Source organism: Muntiacus reevesi, chromosome 5 (assembly GCF_963930625.1).
Source record: "Muntiacus reevesi chromosome 5, mMunRee1.1, whole genome shotgun sequence".
In the NCBI taxonomy this organism is placed as follows: Eukaryota; Metazoa; Chordata; class Mammalia; order Artiodactyla; family Cervidae; genus Muntiacus; species Muntiacus reevesi.
The window spans coordinates 81,310,665-81,331,269 of record NC_089253.1 but is presented as its reverse complement, the minus strand read 5'-3'; the positions used below and the strand labels follow the sequence as shown (position 1 = coordinate 81,331,269).

At 40.6% G+C, this 20,605-nt stretch overlaps 1 protein-coding gene across 1 annotated transcript in view; it reads right to left on the bottom strand.

The window, feature by feature from the left end:
- PLD5 (phospholipase D family member 5) overlaps positions 1 to 20,605 on the bottom strand; it is a 382,456-nt gene that overhangs the window by 66,271 nt on the left and 295,580 nt on the right. Inside the window, exon 5 of the mRNA XM_065935649.1 lies at positions 12,186 to 12,313. Coding sequence (XP_065791721.1) covers positions 12,186 to 12,313 — 128 coding nt within the window. The remainder of the gene's footprint in view (positions 1 to 12,185; positions 12,314 to 20,605) is intronic.

Sequence of the window (20,605 nt, the reverse complement as noted above, 5' to 3'; positions counted from 1 at the left end):
TTTGCTGTCAATCATTTCTCCTATAATTTTCAAATTTTGATTCCAGTTCTCTCGTATGATATGGCTATCTTACATGGTTAGTAAGCACACTCTAGTTTGTTAATTCAGGCATTCACTTGATAAAATTTTTTTAAGCATCTAACATCTGGATGCTGGGATTTCAGGTAATAACCCACAGGCAGGTGACTCCCCACCCCAGTTCTCAATATAGGCAGTCAGACACCTGTTTGGGATTCTAAAACCAGCCTGTGGGGAAGTGGACGGTAGGAGTCATGGGATTAAGAAGGCTTTGTTCATCCCTGAGAGGCTGAATATACAAATGAACAATGGCCAGACCATATATAAAAATACAACTCTGACCCACCACCTTCAGCAGCTAGCCCAGAGAGCCAAATAATAACCCCCTGCAGCAACTGCCCCCATAAAATGGGCAGCATTTGATTAATAACTACCAGCTACCTTCATTTCGTCTGGTTTCCAATTTAGGACCAACAACATAAAGGTAAATATGTGCCCTTAATCAATTACATAGGAGGCTGTGCTTAGTCACTCAGTTGTGTCCGACTCTTTGCGACCCCGTGGGCCGTAGCTTGCCAGGCTCCTCTGTCCATGGGGATTCTCCAGGTAAGAATACTGGAGGGAGTTGCCATGCCCTCCTCCAGGGGATCTTCCCAACCCAGGGATTGAGCCCAGGTCTCCCACATTGCAGGTGGATTCTTTACCATCTGAGCCACCAGGGAAGCCCAAGAATACAGGAGTGGGTAGCCTATCCCTTCTCCAGGGGATCTTCCCGACCCAGGAATTGAACTGGGGTCTCCTGTGTTGCAGGAGGATTCTTTACCAGCCGAGCTACCTGGGAAGCCCATTACATACGATACCCTACTTTTTAGTTAATTCTCCTACAATTTTCCTACACTAATAGCCTCCAATCAGCTTCGTCCCAATTTTCCACTACAAAGTTTTCCACTTCTCTGTCTGTCTTTGAGCCTCTGCTAAATGCAAGAGGTAGTGGTTGATTATCTTACTTGCTTATTCTCACTTGGGTGGTCTTCATTTATTTCCACGCCCCTGTTCACTTTCCTCTTGTGAATATTGTTTGAATGAACTCACTGAAATCTCTTGAAGTCTTGTTTCTGAAAACTGAGACCTTAACTCTATCTCCCAGATTTGGGCTATTTGTAAATTTGGTCAGTTGCCTTCTAGGTATGACTGTTGATGATAACCTTGAACAGCACAGGATGTAGAATAAAGCTCTATGGTTAAGACATGTGAGATCTCCCTTCAGAGGGACACAGGCCCCAGCCCATGTCCCTTCTGGGCTGCTGCCCACCATGCTATACCTTTAACCAGGACATGAGTTAGACAGATTTACAAAATCTTTGCCAAAAATAGCAAATAAACGCCAGCACCTCTAACATTCCCTTGATCTACTGATCTAGATAACTTATCAAAGAAAGAAAAAAGTTTCCTTGCCATCAGCTCTACTGGCTACAATTCACTGAGCAGTAGCTAGGCTGCAGGTCCAGTGCTAGGGTGTGAGATCCAATCTGATCTCCAACAATTGTAGGAGGTTGGTACCATTAATCAATTGCTGAGAGAAATTTAAGCTCAGGGAAATGAAAAAAACTTGCCTATGGTTATATAATTATGAGAGATAGAAAAAAAATTCAATTTTAATATTATCTGACTCCAACTATTATGCTATATTGCCAAGCAATGCTGTTAGTAACAACAAACAAAAAAAATAACGAGGCCAGCAAAACATTAAACTCAGGTTTAGCTTCTATGTTTATAAGTATAGTGCCCATGTGACTGCAAGCCAAAGTCTTCAGGGGAGGGCTACTTTTGAAGTTCCATATTGAATTTTGGGCATCATATTTTAAGATGAACTTTAACCAAATGGATTATACTTAGGAAAAAAAAAGTGGCCAGGATAGAGATCTTGAGACATGCTATCTAAGAAACCATTATGGATACCTAGGATTATCACATCACTTAGGACAGATTGAGGAGGCAAGTGTTGCAGGGACATATGAAGGAAAATATTTAGAAATAAATTTCATTTGAGAATGACCTACTAACTGAATTTCATCTTGGGAAAGGTGAACAGGAGAGAGCAAGTGATGTTCCTATTTCTTCACTTCATTGCACAATTTGAGAGTATTTTATAATAGTAAACTGGTTTTGTGAGAATGTATCTCAGGGGAGACTAGGAAAGAGGATTTCCTACTTATGCCTCTTCTGAACAATATTTCTGCCAAATTGTTACTTTGAAATTGTAGAAAATAAGCATGGCTTTGTTACTGAAAATCTGTTCACTAATACATATCTTTTATATGAAATAGGAACTTATAGCTCCTCATTTACTTTAGAATTCACATGCAAACAAAAAATGACCTTTTTGAGCCGCCCAGGTAATCTTCTGAATCAATACTGGAAGAATGAATCCTTTGTTTTCCTTCATTACATGTTGCCTAAGGAATATTAATTTTTTCTTTTTGCTATTGAATCGCTCTTTCCTTTGGTTAATTTTCATTTTGGCTCCAACATCTATTTCCTTTCATGACCAATGCCCACTGCCACAGGAGCTAAAACAGGTCTTTAGAAAATCATAAACTGTGAAAACATCAGCTCAAGGCTAGCACTGAACAGGGTGGCAGGATGCTATAAGGCAGTGCCCTCCTCTTGCCCACTGGCACACCCACGCAGTCGTCAAAACTCTACCCCAGTGCCTTGTTCTTTTAATTGAAAGAAAAAGGGACAAGGAGAGGGAATCAAAGACACTTTAAGTCTCAGCACCCTTCCTCATCGCTAACATCAGTCTATGATTTCAACCCACAGAGACTAGGAAGAAGTGACCAGCTTGGCGAGGCAGAAGGAGTACAATTCTTGTCACCATCCTACAAAATGGTTACTGTCAGAAATAGGAGCTGGGATGAAATCAGTAGCTTTAGGGTAAATCAAGAAACTATTACTATTCAGATGCCCAAGTTGTTAGATAAAAAGCATCAATACTGGCCAATTTCTTTACTGTTTCTCCAACTGCTTATTGGACATCAGAATGGCCCCTACCCTCTGATATTCCTCATTTCTCTTGATGGTATTGTCCTTCTCCTTGTTGGCCCAGGACCATCCAGATGCTGGAACAATATCCATTATTCTCTCTGGCTCATTCTTTATAACCGATCAGTCCCTGTGACACAGCTTTACCATGTCTTTTCTGTTGCAGTACTTTCTAGTTCTCATAGTCAGCCTGAAATCTGTACAGCAGGCCAGAAATTCAGGTGGAATTTCTATGTTGCAGTCTTGAGATCCAATTCCTTCTTCTGAAAACCTCAGCCTTTGCTCTTATGGTCTTCAGTTGACTGGATGAGGCCCTTCCACATAAGGGAGGATAATCTGTTTACTCAGGTCTACCTATTTAAATGTTGTTGCTTAGTTGCTAAGTTGGGTCTGATTCTTTTCGATCTCATGGGCTGCAGCATGCCAGGTTCCTTTGTCCTCCATTATCTCCTAGAGTTTGTTAAAATTCATGTCTTTTGAGTCAGTGATGTTATCTATCTAACCATCACATCTTCTGCCATCCTCTTCTCTTCCTGTCCCCAGTCTTTCCCAGCATCGTGGTCTTTTCCAATGAATCAGCTCTTTGCATCAGGTGGCCCAAGTATTGGAACTTCAGCTTCAGCAACAGTCATTTCAATGAATATTCAGGGTTTATTGATGAAAATGAAAGAGGAGAGTGAAAAAGTTGGCTTAAAGCTCAACATTCAGAAAACATTCAGAAAATCATGGCATCTGGTCCCATCACTTCATGGGAAATAGATGGGGAAACAGTGGAAACAGCATCAGACTTTATTTTGGGGGGCTCCAAAATCACTACAAACGGTGATTACAGCCATGAAATTAAAAGACGCTTACTCCTTGGAAGGAAAGTTATGACCAACCTAGATACCATATTAAAGAGCAGAGACATTACTTTGCCAACAAAGGTCCATCTAGTCAAGGCTATGGTTTTTCCAGTGGTTATGTATGGATGTGAGAGTTGGACTGTGAGGAAAGCTGAGCACCAAAAAATTGATGCTTTTGAACTGTGGTGTTGGAGAAGACTCTTGAGAGTCCCTTGGACTGCAAGGAGATCCAACCAGTCCATCCTAAAGGAGATCAGTCCTGGGTGTTCATTGGAAGGACTGATGCTGAAGCTGAAACTCCAGTACTTTGGCCACCTGATGCGAAGAGCTGACTCATTGGAAAAGACCCTGATGCTGGGAGGGATTGGGGGTAGGAGGAGAAGGGAACAACAGAGGATGAGATGACTGGATGGCATCACTGACTCGATGAACTTGAGTTTGAGTAAACTCCAGGAGTTGGTGATGGACAGGGAGGCCTGGCATGCTGTGGTTCATGGGGTCACAAAGAGTCGGACACAACTGAGCGACTGAACTGAACTGAATTGATTTCCTTGAGGATTGACTGGTTTGATCTCCTTGCAGTCCAAGGGACTCTCAAGAGTCTTTTCCAGTACGACAATTTGAAAGCATCAATTTTTCAGTGCTTAGCCTTCTTTATGATTCAAATCTCTCAACTGTACATGAGTACTGGAAAAACCATAGCTTTGACTAGATGGATTTTTGTTGGTAAAGTGATGTCTAAAGATTAATCACATCTAAAAAATACCTTCACAGCAACATCTAGACTGGTATTTGAATAAACAAATAGGCATGATAGCTTAGCCAAGTTGATAGATAAAATTAACCTCACACCATCATAATTCAGCCCTGTCACTTTCCCTTTTAATGTTGGCCACAGAGTCTCTATTCATGCTTTCCTCACTCCTCAGCTTGAGCACTTTCTCTAGGCTTGTTCCAGGGTTGTCAGGTCCTGGCCCATCAGAGATCTCCAGTGTTTCTCCCATAGCTTGTAGGATTGAATCCACATCCTGCCCTGGATTGTTTGATCACCAACACAGTCACTGGAAGGCCTTACCTTAGAGCTCCTATGTTCCCTGCTCCAACAGCTGGCTTGGTTTAAGATATACCTTTCAGGTCTTTTCAGAATAAAGATGAACTAAGATGGACAGAGGAGCCTGGCAGGCTATAGTCCTTGGGGTTGCAAAAGAGTCAGACACCACTTAGTGACTAAACAGTAACAATAAGATTAAAATACACATTAACAGAGTCAAATAGGCCTATTCCTATTTGTTATAATTATATTTCAAAATGTTATTTAAATATTTTCCCTATACAGAATTGCCAGATTCATGTGAGCAAGGAACCTACTGAGTCTTGCCTCCAATTCCAGGCTAGTAGTTCATTTCAGAGAGTATATTTGGATAATTATAAAAGTAACCTTTACTAAAAGCATGATTTCCACTTTTCCCTTTTCAGCTTTTTCTAGTTCAGCATCACGCCTCCAGAACCCTGTGGTTTGAAGACTTGTGCCCTTTTCCTTCTCCTTCCCATACTGGTTAGTCTTATGTTTGCTTTGTCAGTGCTGCATTTTTTGTTTCCTCTTTAGTGATTTTAGGAGCTCCCTTTTCCCTCCCACAGGACTTCCTGTGGCCACAGATTCTAGGGGAGCACCTTGAACCACTGCGGAAGAATATAGAAGCACACACACATTGACTTCTAGACTTTGAAATTCAACTCAGATAATTAATTGAATTTGCAGAACTTAAATACATCATTCTGGGGCTATCATGTCATCATGGGTTTGCAATCAGAAAGATGTGAATGGAAAGACAAATATCATATGATGTTGCTTATATGTGGAATCTTAAAAAGGGTACAAATGAACTTATCTACAAAACAGAGTTAGAGATGTAGAGAACAAACTTATGGTTACCAGGGAAGCATGTTAGTTGCCCAGTTGTGTCTGATTCTACAGAAGGACTGTAGCCTGCCGGGCCTCTCTGTCAATGGAACTTTTCAGACAAGAACACAGGAGTGGGTAGCCATTCCCTTCTCCAGGGGATCTTCCCAACCTAGGGATCGAACCCGGGTCTCCCACACTGCAGTTAGACTCTTTACTGTCTGAGCCACTAGGAAAGTACCATGGTTACCAGGGGGTAAGGGCTAAATTAAAGATTAGGATTGACATATGCACATTACTATATGTAAAACAAATAACTAATAAAGACATGTATAGCACAGAGAACTCTACTCAATACTTGGAAATGGCCTATGTGGGAAAAGAATCTAAAAACAGTGTATTGATGAATATGTATAACTGATTACTTTGCTGCACACCTGAAACGAACTCAACACTGTAAATCAACTATATTCCAATGAAAAAAGTTTTTAAAAAGACAAATGTGAATGAGTGAATGTATCTAGATGAAAAGCGTTGTTGCTGCTGCTGCTGCTGCTGCTAAGTTGCTTCAGTCGTGTCCGACTCTGTGCAACTCCATAGACAGCAGCCCACCAGGCTCCCCCATCCCTGGGATTCTCCAGACAAGAACACTGGAGTGGGTTTCCATTTCCTTCTCCAATGCATAAAAGTGAAAATGAAGTCGCTCAGTCATTTCCAACTCTTAGCGACCCCATGGACTGCAGCCTACCAGGCGACTCTGTCCATGGGATTTTCCAGGCAAGAGTACTGGAGTGGGGTGCCATTGCCTTCTCCGGAATAGCGTTGTTAGCTATTCTTAAAGAAAAAAGACTTAGAGGAAATTTGTTGTTTAGCGTGACAGAAAAATCCTGAAAGAAAATGATTTTTCATAATGTAATTTATTTCTAAAAATTGTTAGCACAAAGCAAGAGAGAAGGGTTTGGAATTAGATTGCCTTGGTTTGAATTCTTGCTTTGAAGCTTCTTGGAAGGTGACCTTGGGTAGATTACTGATGTGTGTCTCAATATTCTCCTTTGTAAAATAAAGTGATAATAGTAGTATTTAAAAGAAAAGGTTGTTGTGAAAATTGAATGAGTTCATATTCTTTAACACTTAGAAGAATATCCAGCATAAAGAAAACCTGCAATACACTGAAACTCTTATCATTAGTTTTATTATTTCTCTTACTTACTATCGATTTAAAGCAGATTAAAAAGCAGAGACATCACTTTGCTGATAAAGGTCCACTTAGTCAAAGGTATGGTTTTTCCAGTGGTCATGTACAGATGTGAGAGTTGGCCCATAAAGAAAACTGAGCACCGAAGAATTGAAGCTTTTGAACTGTGGTGCTAGAGAATTTTCTTGAGAGTCCCTTGTACTGCAAGAAGATCAAATCAGTCAGTGCTAGAGAAAATCAGTCCTGAATATTGATTGGAAGGACTGATGCTAAAGCTGAAGTTCCAATCCTTTGGCCACCTGATGCAAATAGGCAACTCACTGGAAAAGACACTGATGCTGGGAAAGATTGAGGGCAGGAGGAGAAGGGGACGACAGAGGATGAGATGGTTGGATGGCATCACCAACTCCATGGAAATGAGTTTGAGCAAACTCTGGGAGATAGTGAAGGCCAGGGAAGCCTGGCATGTTGCAGTTCATGGATGAGGTCATAAAGAATTGGATAGAACTTACAACTAAACAACAATAGCTACAGACTTAAGGTAATAATTGATAGTAATAATCTGATTTCATTAGAAAACGTCACAAAATATAAAGCTAATGGAATAGGCTGAGTTTGATACTTGGAAAATGTATTATAATTTTTCATGTAAACATTAGTCTCACACACATTTCTCAAATGAAAATATCTTTTCTAACACATGAGCCCTGCTGTGCAATGTGTTATGTCTCACGAAGTAAACCAAGAAAAAAGCCCACATAATCAAGCACAGATGAAAGGAAAACATTTAAAATAGATGATACAAGTATAACAACATGATTTCAAATAGCAAAAACTAAGGGGAAAGGGTGGACAAAGAGACAACATGTATGCCTATGTGTGGAGAGGAGGAAGAGAAATGGTGGCTGTTGATGTAAGAGAAGTAGGTTAGCAGTTGACATATAGACTGTTGTCGTTATTTAGTCACTAAGTTGTGTCTGACTCTTTGTGACCTTGTGGACTGTAGCCCACGGCTCCTCTGTCCATGGGATTTCCCCAGGCAATAATACTGGAGTGAGTTGCTATTTCCTTCTCCAGGGGATCTTCCTGACCCAGTGATCAAACCCACATCTCCTATGTCTCTCACACTGGCAGGCAGATTCTTTACCACTGAGTCACCTGAGAGCCCAAGATTATGAATTATAAAATGAGTTATTTTAAAATTCTTAAAATACACTTATTCCATACTTAAGAAATAGCATGATAACTCATTTATGTTTTTAAAAGTATAACGTTGTTGGTATATTTGAGCTGAAGGGAAGAAATCTAAAAAGCCCACTTGGTTTACTCTCCCTCCCATTCCGGGTTTAGGCGGTGGTGGTGGTTCAGTCACTAAGTCGTGTCTGACTCTTGTGACCCCATGGACCCCCTGCCAGGCTTCTCTGCCCATGGGATTCTCCAAGCAAGAATACTGGAGTGGGTTGCCATTTCCTTCTCCATCTGAGAACAGACCAGGATGAGGTCAGAGGGACATCTCTTCTAGAAAGCCTGGAGGGCTCAGTGCCATGCAATGCCAATAGTGGAGAGATTGTGATTCTCCAGTTTCTGTTGAGAATGACATTAAGTGAAGCATAGGAGTTGGCTTGTCTTTAAGAAAGCAGTGTGATTAGTCATGATACAGAGAATCAGGTACAGGTTCTTGCCCACTTCTTCCTCTGGTCTTCTCTATAACTGAAAGGAAACTAGCTACCACTTAGAAGTGTGAAAATAAGGAAAATTCATAAAATAGCTTCTGCTCTTCATATGAATAGGAAATAACTTGCACCTTATCTTCTCTCTGTATTTACCATGTTTAAAGTGGGGAAATTTTCATATTTTATAATGATAATACACTCAAAAAGGAAATAATATCTAAATGACCACACAGAGAGTAAACATTTAGAAGATCAACTTACTTTCCTACAAAATAAACAACTAAAAGCAATGACAAAGGAATAATCCTCAAGCAGAGAAACCAATACTTGAATACATGAATGTCTATCTATGTAAGGAAAGGCATAGAAGGAAATAGAGAAAGATTACTTGCTCAAAAATCTGGAGAAAAATGTCATTAAACCTCAATAATTCAAACCTCAATCAAATGGAATTAACAGAACTTTAAACTCTATCAGTTAATAACAAAAAAATAAAATAAAATTCAGTGGTAGGAAAACATACTTTCTTTAAAAAAAAAAAAAGCAAATGATGCTCAAGTTAAAAACCACTTAGCAGGGGAGAGGAGTCAAGATGGTGAAACAGGAGGATGTGGAGTTCACCTCTTCCCACAAATGCATCAAGAATGAACAGAATTTTGGACTCTGTGGGAGAAGGCGAGGGTGGGATGTTTTGAGAGAACAGCATCGAAACCCATATATTATCTAGGGTGAAACAGATCACCAGCCCAGGCTGGATGCATGAGACAAGTGCTCGGGCCTGGTGCACTGGGAAGATCCAGAGGGATCAGGTGGAGAGGGAGGTGGGAGGGGGGATCGGGATGGGGAATACTTGTAAATCCATGGCTGATTCATGTCAATGTATGACAAAAACCACTACAATATTGTAAAGTAATTAGCCTCCGACTAATAAAAATAAATGAAAAAAAAAAAGAATACATCAGGGTTTCCCCGGTGTCTCAGTGGTAAAGAACCCACTTGCCAGTGCAGGAGACATGGGTTAGATCCCTGATCCAGGAAGATCCCACGTGCTGTGGAGCAACAAAGCCTATGTGCCACACCTATCAAGCCTGTGCTCTAGAGCCTGGGGGCCACAACTCCTGAAGCCCACGTGCCCTAGGGCCCGTGCTCCACAACAAGAGAAGCCGCTGCAATGAGCAGCCCATGCACTGTAACTAGAGACTAGCCCTCGCTCTCTGCAACTAGAGTAAAGGTCGTGCAGTAAAAGTCGTGCGAAGACCCAGCACAGCCAAAAATTAATTAATTAATTAATAAAAAAAGAATACATCTACTAACAGAACAGTTCTCACAGAGGACTTGCTGAACACTACCAGAGGACCTTGGGCACCTGAAACAATAAGAAAAACCCCCACACAGCCAGGTAGGACAAAAGAAAGACAAATAGAAACAAGGCAATGGGATAAAGTGTTGCACCTCTGGAGGGGAGCTGAAGGAAAGGAAAGGTTCCTGCAACTGGGGAGGCCCTCTCACCAGTGGGGAGATCAACTGGGACAGAAGAGGAGCTTTGGGGGCTCAGAGGAGAGGGTGGCGACCCGTCTGTGGCAGGCAGGACAGCATAAGACCTACCCGGGAGGTAAGTGCCAGAGCTGTCTGGCCTCAGCCTGAGACATGTGTTTGCTGGTGCAGAGAGGGGTTGGGTGCTGGAATGTAGGGTCTGGAGAGCAGACCCAGTGAGGGGACAGCTGCTGGCTGTAAAGAGACAGCCTGAAGGAATGAGAGTAAGAAACTCCACAACTGGAAATGTTTGTGGAAGAGCCTGGGCCACCATAGCTACAGGGAGCCACTGTTGAATGGCCCGCAAGCAGTGGGGCTACCACTGCAGCCCTCATCCCCATGCGCTGGTCCCTGCCTCCATGGGCACCGGGAGGGGCACTCACCTGAGTAGCTCACATGCCCCACCCATCGCTGCCTCTCTCTGCCCACCTGGGCAGGCATGTGTGTTCCAAGGCAGCCTTGGAAGTAGATGCTGGTGGGAGACAAACATGCAAAAGTGGGGCTGAAACTACAGCTGAGATCCAGGGGCCCTGTGACCAAGGAGGAAGAGCTGAAATCTCTCCTGGACTTACACCCCCACTGCTGGCTTTGGAAACTCAGCAGCTGTGGGATATTTGAACAGATAAATGCTCCCATAGCTGAGACAGGTGTAGGTTTAGGACCTATGGGCTTTGTGGGCATAGACATGCCAGGATTCTGTTCTCTGCTCAGACACTCAGTTGTGTCTGACTTTCTGTGACCCTATTGGACCAGGCGAAATCTAAGCTGCCTCCACAGCCCCCAGAGTGGGTCCAGATGCATGGTTACTACAGTCCTGGGACCTGACCGATGGATACGCACAGATGGTCCGGTGAAAACAATGCCTGAGACACACCAGGGCCAACTGCCAGCATACCCACAGGTACAGCAGGGCTGAGAGCAGGGCCTCCAACAGTGTGATTTGTGAGCCAGCACGGGGCGTGAAAAGCGACACAACAGAGCACACCCACAGGTGAACAGCTCCAGAGGAGGAACAGCTCCAGTGGCTTCCCTTCCAGCGGAAGTATTCAGTCCCACCTACCTCACATCACAGGAGAGAAATATGGCTAAGATACAGACCTGGACGTCTCTACTCCAACCGCTGGGGAGCCAACCCCATCTCTAACAGGGCAGTAACAATCACAGAGCAGAGAGAAGGCCCTGCTCAATACCCGGTGCAGGCTCTGGTCACCACAGTTTCAATCCCACTGTTATCAAGGGGATGAAGATCAGCATACATGGAGAAAAGAGGTGGCAGACATCCATTGCAAAAACAGCCCTCACATTAAAAAAAAAAAAAAAAAAATCAAACCCATATAAGCTACACAGAGAAACTTCCACATAAAAATAGCCCTCTAAGAGAATCTATTGTTGTTTAGTCACTAAGTCATGATGACTCTTTGCGACCCCATGGACTGTAGCCTGCCAGGCTCCCCTGTCCATGGGATTCTTCCCCACCCTGGGATCGAACTCACATCTCCTGCATCTCCTGCATTGGCAGGCAGATTCTTTACCACTGTACCATCCTGGAAGTCCAGAGAGTCTGAGGGTCAAGCATCAGGAGGAAGAACCCCCAGAGGGAATGGCTATCCACTCCACTATTCTTGCCTGGAGAATGTCACAGACAGAGAAGCCTGGCGGGCTACCGTCATGGGGTCACAGAGAGTCGGACACGACTGAGTGACTAGGCGCAGCACAGCACATGCTCTAAAGAATGTGGGAAGAGCATCTGAGTTATAAAAGCACTGAAGCAATGGCAGTTCTTTTGGTGAGATGATTCTGACAAGGAAAGGTTTATTATTTTGCTTTAATTGAGGGTAAAACTACTAAAACTGTGTAGTTAAAAAATAAATAAATCCTGTAGGTTTAAATTCTCTCAATCACAGTAGAGGTGACTGAGGGTTTTATGCAGGCGGTAATTTTGATGCTGACAAAACTCTATGTAATGAAAAGATTACCTGTCCCAGAGACCGCCAGTCCAAACCGGCACTGCCGATGTAAACATGCTGCTTGTCCACAATCCAGAAGGAGGACTGCAGTCGGCCCTTGTTGTAGGCAGTCATGTTCATGTAGGTCACCTCAGCTCCTAGGAGTTTAAGGAAATCCCAGTCAGCCTCTGTGTCAGGGCCTTGAACGTGCAGTCACCTACCCGCAGCAACACTCATGGTCTGCATCCACCACAGCTGGTACTCAAGGAAGCCACACATTGACATTAGTTTAGTTCATAGAGGACCCCTGAGGAGCTACTTTATTCCCAAAAAGAATACAAAGGAATACAAGAGAATAAGTTTTCCCTAGGAAATGACAAGATCATCGCTTCTCAAGTCAGATCTGACTCAGATCCCTCCTCCTTGATTTATCATTCAGATAGTGAGATAGGCGTGCATGCTCTTCTTTTCTTCTACTTTTGGGATACTTTTCCTACAGTTTTGCAATCAGTAAAAAGGTTGGTCTTTCTTAACAATATGACTTTCCTCAACAAGGAACTGGCCTTCATTTTCTTTATTGATTCATATATTGATTTATAATATTGCATTAGTTTCAGGCATACAGCAAAGTGATCCAGTTACATACACACACACACACACACACACACACACACACAGTTGTGTCCAACTCTTTGTAGCCCCATGGAATATATAGTCCATGGAATTCTCCAGGCCAGAATACTGGAGTGGGTAGCCTTTTCCTTCTCCAGGAGATCTTCCCAACCCAGGGATTGAACCCAGGTCTCCCACATTGCAGGCAGATTCTTTACCAGCTGAGCCACAAGGGAAGTGCAAAAATATTGGTGTGGGCAGCCTAGTGAATCTTCCCAACCCAGGAATTGAACCGGGGTCTCCTGCATTGCAGGTGGATTCTTTACTAACTGAGCTGTCAGGGAAGGCCTCCCCTGGTCCCACTCCCGCCAAAACATACACATGGCTACATTTCAGGATACAGAAAGAAAGAGTGATTTACACTATAAACTTAACCTATAACTCTTGGGGAGATGTTAAGTATGCATCTGGGTTCTTGTGGCAGGAAGATAGAAAGAGAAACCAGGAAGCTGGGAGAGGATCTGAGGTGAAGAAAGCATCCAGGAAGATTTTCTCTGTGGGTGGAGCAAACTCATTATCCTAGATAAGTACAGGCACATGTTCCTTAGCCTTCAGCCGTCCTGAAATAGTAACATCCCAGAGGACGAACAGTTGGGAAAGGCGGAATCTGAATGTCCAAAGTGGGGAGTTACCATGGCAATCATGGAGAGACCCAAATCTGCATGGAGGGTGTGATACCTCCAGAGGCAGTTGCCAGTGCTCCTAAGTGGATGAAGAGCAGCGTTTGTCTTTGGAGAGTGTTACTTTCTTAGGGCTGCCATGACAAAGTACCACAAACTGAGTGGCTTAAAAAATTAGAAACTTATTCTTTCTTAGTTCTAGAGATTAGAAGTTCAAGATGTCAGCAGGGCCATGCTCCCTCTGAAACCTGTAGAGGAGAATCGTTTCTTGCTTCTTCCCAGCTCCTTGTGGTGGCCATCAATATTTGGCATTCCTTGGCTTACAGATGTATCACCCCAATCTTCCCACCTCTGTTGCCACATGACATCTTCTCCCTATGTGTGTCTGTCTTCTCCTCTTCTTATAGTGACACCAATTATGCTGGATTAAGGGCCCACCCTGCTACAGCATGACCCTATCTTAATTAATTATATCTGCAAAATCCCTATTTCTAAATAAGTTCATAATTGGAGGTATAGGGTGGGGTAGGTCTTCAACCAGTCTTTGGGGAGACACAACTCAATCCGTAACAGAGATGCTGGCCAGTTTAAATGGCTGTGCCCTTCAATAGCACTAGACTGACCAGCACTAATGGAATCATTTTCTCATCTGTGGAGGAAGAGCATCAAAGTGACCTTGGGTTTGCTGTAGAAAAAAGAATAAGAATAAAAAGAATGGAGGACCATTTACAAGCCATCAAGAACAACATCCAACATGCTAAAAGTCATACAATAGGGCTCCCATAAGGAAAAGAGAGAGAGAGAAAGGGGAAGAGAACATATTTGAAGACATAATAGCTGAAAACTTTTCTAACCTGGGGAAGGTAACAGATATCTAGGTCCAGGAAGTATAGAGAGTCCCAAACAGGATCAATGCTAAGAAGATCATACCAAGACAAGTTGTAATTAAAATGTCAAAAGTTAAAGATAGAAAATTAAAAGCAGCAAGAGAAAAGCAATGAATTACCTACAAGGGAACTCCCATGAGGCTCTCAGCTGAATTTTCAGCAGAAATCTGTAGGCCAGAAGGGAACTGCATGATATATTTAAAGAGAAGAAAGAGGAAAACCTACAACTAAGAATATCTGACAAGGCTTTCATTCAGATTTGATGGAGAAATCAAAAGTTTTACAAACAAACAAAAGCTAGCACCACTAAAGCAGCTTTATAGTGAAATGTTATAGGGACCAGAAGCATGGAAATTATGAAAGGAAAAAAAAAACTTCATTGGTAAAGGAAAATATATAGTAAAAGTAGTAAATCAGTGATGTATAAAGGTAGTAGGAAGGATAAAAGACAAAAGCAGGGAGAATTGAATGAAGGCAACTGAAATGTACAAAGTTCCATTTATAAGATAAAGAAGCACTATGATGTACAACATTAAAAATATGATTAACAATGCTGTATGTTAGAGGTGAAAGTTTTTAAAAGAGTAAATCCTTAGAGTTCTCATCACAAATTTTTTTCTATTTCTTTAATTCTGTATCTATATGAGAAGATAGACATTTAGTAAACTTACTGTGATGAACATTTCATGCTGTACATAAGTCAAATCCACCTTAAACATATAGTACTGTATGTCAATATGTCAATAAAACTGGAAGAAATAAAAACAAATTCAAGCATATCAAATAAAGTGTAAAATTTAAAATGATCAGGATCTGCTTCATCCCTGTTGTTCAGATGGCAAGAGGGTACTGAATATCTGAAAGATCAGAAAGGTGTGACCCGTCACTCTACTAAGGAACCCCAAGTGAAGGCTGAGAGCTTGGAAGACAGTGATGCTCTACTAAGGCCAGAGCTACAAGGCCAATGGAGCTGTGTGTAGAGATCAAGCAATATATAATAATAACAGTAACTCCCACTTACTGAACACCTCTCTGTGACCAGGGTCAAGGCAGCTATGTTACAACACATGGCATATCTTTTTTTCCCCTACAAATTACTGGACTTGGTGTAAGAAAACTCACTGAAAATATTTGATGATATACCTGGAAAACTATTTGTCTACATACGGTTTTGAAATATCACTTTTTAAAAAAGAACTATTTATTTTTTTTCTATCTAAATCTAATTCCCATCTATTTCTGAAGATAATGCTTTATCTTAATTTATACCTTAATTTAGATACTATATTTATATAATTTATATATTTACAAATATATATTTAGTTATATTCAATTCAGAAAACTAAGATCATGGCATCTGGTTCCACCATTTCATGGGAAATAGATGTGAAAACAGTGGCAGATTTTAATTTTTTGGGCTCCAAAAATCACTGCAGATGATGACTGCAGCCATGAAATTAAAAGACATTTGTTCCTTGGAAGAAAAGTTATGACCAACCTAGACAGCATATTAAAAAGCAGAAACATTACTTTACCAACAAAGGTCCGTCTAGTCAAGGCTATGGTTTTTCCAGTAGTCATGTATGGATGTGAGAGTTGGACTATAAAGAAAGCTGAGCACCAAAGAATTGATGCTTTTGAACTGTGGTGTTGGAGAAGACTCTTGAAAGTCCCTTGGACTTCAAGGAGATGCAACCAGTCCATCCTAAAGGAAATCAGTCTTGAATATTCATTGGAAGGATGCTGAAGCTGAAACTCCAATAATTTGGCCACCTCATACGAAGAACTGACTCACTGGAAAAGACCCTGATGCTGGGAAAGATTGAGGGTGGGAGGAGAAGGAGATGACAGAGGATGAGATGGTTGGATGGCATCACCGACTCTATGGACATGAGTTTGAGTAAGCTCTGGGAGTTGGTGGTAGACAGGGAGGCCTGGCGTGCTGTGGTCCATAGGGTCACAGAGTCGGACATGACTGAGCGACTGAACTGAAGTGTTCCTCATTTTATTATGAACATATTATTCAATATTTTACTTAAAGAATTTATTTTACATGTACTTCTAAACTATCTTTTTTATTGGTTATGTAAATTCTCCTCATTCTACTGTCTTTTTGGGCTTCCCTGGTGACTCAGTGGTAAAGAATCTACCTGCCAAACAAGAGACATCTCTGGGTCAGGAAGATCCCCTGGAGAAAGGCATGGCTACTCACTCCAGGTATTCTTGTCTGGAGAATCCCATGGATAGAGGAGCCTAGTGGGCTACAGCCCATAGACTTGCAAAGAGTCAGACATGACTGAAGTGACTGAGCACACATGTACACATGCACGTATCTTCTTTATATCTAGCATTTCTCTCTGTCTCTGTCTCTTTCATGAAAGGGAATATGGATATGTCTTTAATTGATGCTACATGTGGTTGAGAGGTGCATCCTTTCTTTTTGGCCAATACCCTCTTCTTAGAGTGCTAAGGGCACCCACATGATGCAAAATGGAAAGGTCTAGGTACTATCATAGGTACTATGTATATCAGTTTAGTCTCTATTTTGCCACAGGTGGATAAACCAAATGCATACACCTGAACTATGATGACCAATAAGATTTCTTCTTTTGAGAATCCAACATTGAGACACAAAAAAATCAAGGCAAAGAAGCTATGCTGGAGTCATAAACACACAGAGGATGACATGATTGTCCAAGTCCACATAAATGAAGGGTAGGAGAAGGCAAGCTTCAGAGAGAGTGTGAAACAACCAGTCACATGGGGAAAAGAGATAAAAAGACAATGTGTTCCCAGGACATGAAAATGGAGGGGGGGGGCAGTCTTTGCCAGCCCTGTATCCTCAGACCAGTTCCGCTTCAGACCTTGAGTTTCTCTAAATCTTTAGAATAAATCAATTGTTATTTAAACTGGGTTTGGAGGGATTATGTTTCTTTACTAACTTATTCTTATGGTATGAATCAGATAAAACTGTACTTTGTTTTGTGCACATAGAAGTCCTACAACCTCTATATGTATATTTTTAATGTTAGGCTAAAAATATTCAGTTCTGGGCTAAAAATTATGCAATTTTTAGCAACGAGCCAGTTGCTAAAAATCGCATGATTAAATATTTCAAATTTAAAATAAACATCCTGTCAAAATATTCTTCATGATGACACAAAAGGAAATATGTTAGTACATTGTGATTAAAAACGGAAAATAAAGCTCCACATTCCCTTTGGTGATCATGAAAGAAAATCAAACAAAGCTTTCTCTAAGTTTACTTCTAGAAAGTCACCTGTTCAAAGCATATTACTAGAGCTTTAGTAAATTTTATGATATATCATTTATATATTCAAGAGAATATATGTAACTTATAAGAAAATTATGTAGCTCTATTACAAATGGACATTGGTGAATCCCCCTTCTTATTAAAAATAAAAATTGAAAGTTTATCACTCTGATTAAAGCAGTGCTTCCCACCCTGTGATGATTCTGATCCCTTTCCCCCATGAAACCTGTGGCAAAAACTGGAGACAATTTGGCTTGTCAAAACTGGTTAGAGGAACACTATTAACTTCCAGTGGGGAGAGCTCAGGGATGTGGCTAAATACCTGGCAATACACTAGGCAGTCTCCCACAACAAAGACTTATCCTGCCCAAAATATTGACAGTCTCACAAGTGAGATATTCTGCATTAAAGCTGTTTGTATGTTTATGCTTGAACCCATATCTCCACCACTTTTCTCTGATACAACTATGATCCTAAATTTAGTATTTACCATTGTCTTATTTTTAAGTATTTTATCCCATGTTAATGTATCCCTAATAAAAATGAGTTTATCACCAGCTTTTGAACACAGATAGTTAATGAACCTTAAGCATATATCAAAGGGAAATGTATCAGTATTAGTAATTATAGATTTCTGGAAAGGCTTATAGATGTTTCCTGAAAGCAAAGTTTGCAGCAGAAATCTATCTTACCAATCAAGTGTCTCTTCTTCTGAATGTATTGATTTGTGTGAGCAATGAAAAAGGTCATAGCCTATTCTTGGGAGCTTTAATAAAACCAGTACAGTTTCATCAATTTAATCAGCAACATTTTGGAATCCATTGGCCTGAAGGTTAAAGGGAACATCGAAGGGTAAAAATCACCAGTCATGACGTATTTGTTTTCAAATCATTCAGTGAGTGATATTTGAAAAAATTTTTAGACAATCAGTTATATGTTTCAGTTATGAAAAAAGTGAATCTTAAGTGCACATTTCAGTTTTAGTTCTAACATATCTATTCAAATACTGTCGAAACTATGTTGTAGAATTTTTCACAGGTTGTCTTTGATACTTTGCTTTTAGTCTACAGATCTGGGCTCACAGGGACCATTTCCAGGGAAAAGCCTTGCTTTGTTATTGCCTCAAAGTTCAACAGTTATGCTATCTATAGGAATGTTTGATTTAAGGGATCATTAGGCTTTAAAATAAAATTATATTTAAAAACAAAATTTGCTTATAGTAAATGCTGGAGAGGGTGTAGAGAAAAAGGAACCCTCCTACGCTGATGGTGGGAATGAAAACTGGTACATTCACTGTGGAGAACAGTATAGAGGTTTCTTACAAAACTAAAAATAGAGTTACCAAATGATCCTGCAATCCCATTTCTGGGCATATATATGGAAGAAACTTTAATTCGAAAAGATATGCACCCCAGTGTCCATAGTAGCATTATTTACAAAAGCCAAGACATGGAAGCAACATGAAAAGCCATCAATGGATAAATGAATAAAGAAGATATGGTATATATACACAATAGAGCATTAATTAGCCATACAAAAGAATGAAATAATGCCATTTGCAGCAACATGGATGGACCTAGAGATTACCATATTAAGTGAAGTAAACCAAAGAAAAATATCATATATTACTTATATGTGGAATCTTAAAAAATGATATAAATGAACTTGTTCACAAGACAGAAATAGACTCACAGACACAGGAAACAAGCCTATGGTTACCAAAGGGGATACCTGGGGATGTGGGAAATAAATTAGGAATTTGGGATTAACATACACACACTATTTTATGTTAATCCCAAATTTAAACAACAAGGATCTACTGTATAGCACAGAGAGCTGTATTAAATAATTTTATAAAGACCTATAATGCAAAAGAATCTGAAAAAGAACATATATAAATTGAGATGTATAGTTAATTTACAATGTTATGATATATAAATATATATATAACACTTTGCTATATACCTGAAACTAACAACACTGTAAATGAACTATAATTTTTAAAACGCTTAAAAATAAAAAAATCATTGCCAAGAAAAAAATAAAATTTTGCTTAAATTATACATAATAAGCTATACAAAAAATTCCATATTCAAAACAGAGAGGTGAAACATGATTTAAAACGGCTCATCAGTTGTAATAAAATATGATAAGGTCTGGGATGTTGGTGGCCAGAGCTCGTACTTATTACTACCTCTCTCTTCTTCCTCCCTCCTGGAGTCACACAACTATTTACCTAGATAACAAGACAGAGAGCAGAGGACGAACAGCCCTCCTGAGGCTTCTGTCTCAGGGCCAGAGCTCACTGGAAGGAGGCGTTCTTCCAGAGCCCAGCACTGCTGCAATGCCAGGGAGGATGGGGACCCGGAAGCTTCAGAAGTTTACTTTCTTGGCAAAGCCCACATCATTCTTCCTTACCATTTGCTGTCCCAGTAGTTACAGAAGACTGTGCAGCCAAATCTGCCAGGTTTCTGAAGTAGCAAGCCTGCCTACATTGAACATGTCAGTTCACCTAACACAAATCAACAGCCTAGAGGAAGCAAGTCAAGTTGAAAAAGCATATGGCTACTGCTGAGGCAAATCAAACAAGAGGAAACAGGAAATCTTAAGGACATTTGAGAAGACATTACAAAAGAGTAATCTAAGAACAAGAAGATGTTCATAAGAATTAAGAGGATCCAAAAATAAATTCAATCAAGTCAACTTAATAAAAACAGTGCTGACAACCAAAATAGTGATCCAGAAACTCAAATTCAACATGATTTACAACACATAATGAACTTAAAGGAATGGAAATGACCATTGAAAAGCTGATGCATAAAGGATACATTAGGGGAACTAGTAACTCAAGGTCTGTGAGTGAGAAAAAAAGGTTTACTTAAAAGAAGAAAGAAAGGTTGACAAGTGTGATTTTTAAAGTAGCAATTAAAGGATTTGAAAATCTACTTATGAGAGTTTCAGAGAGAACAAAATCAGAGGGAAAGAAATTATAAAAGA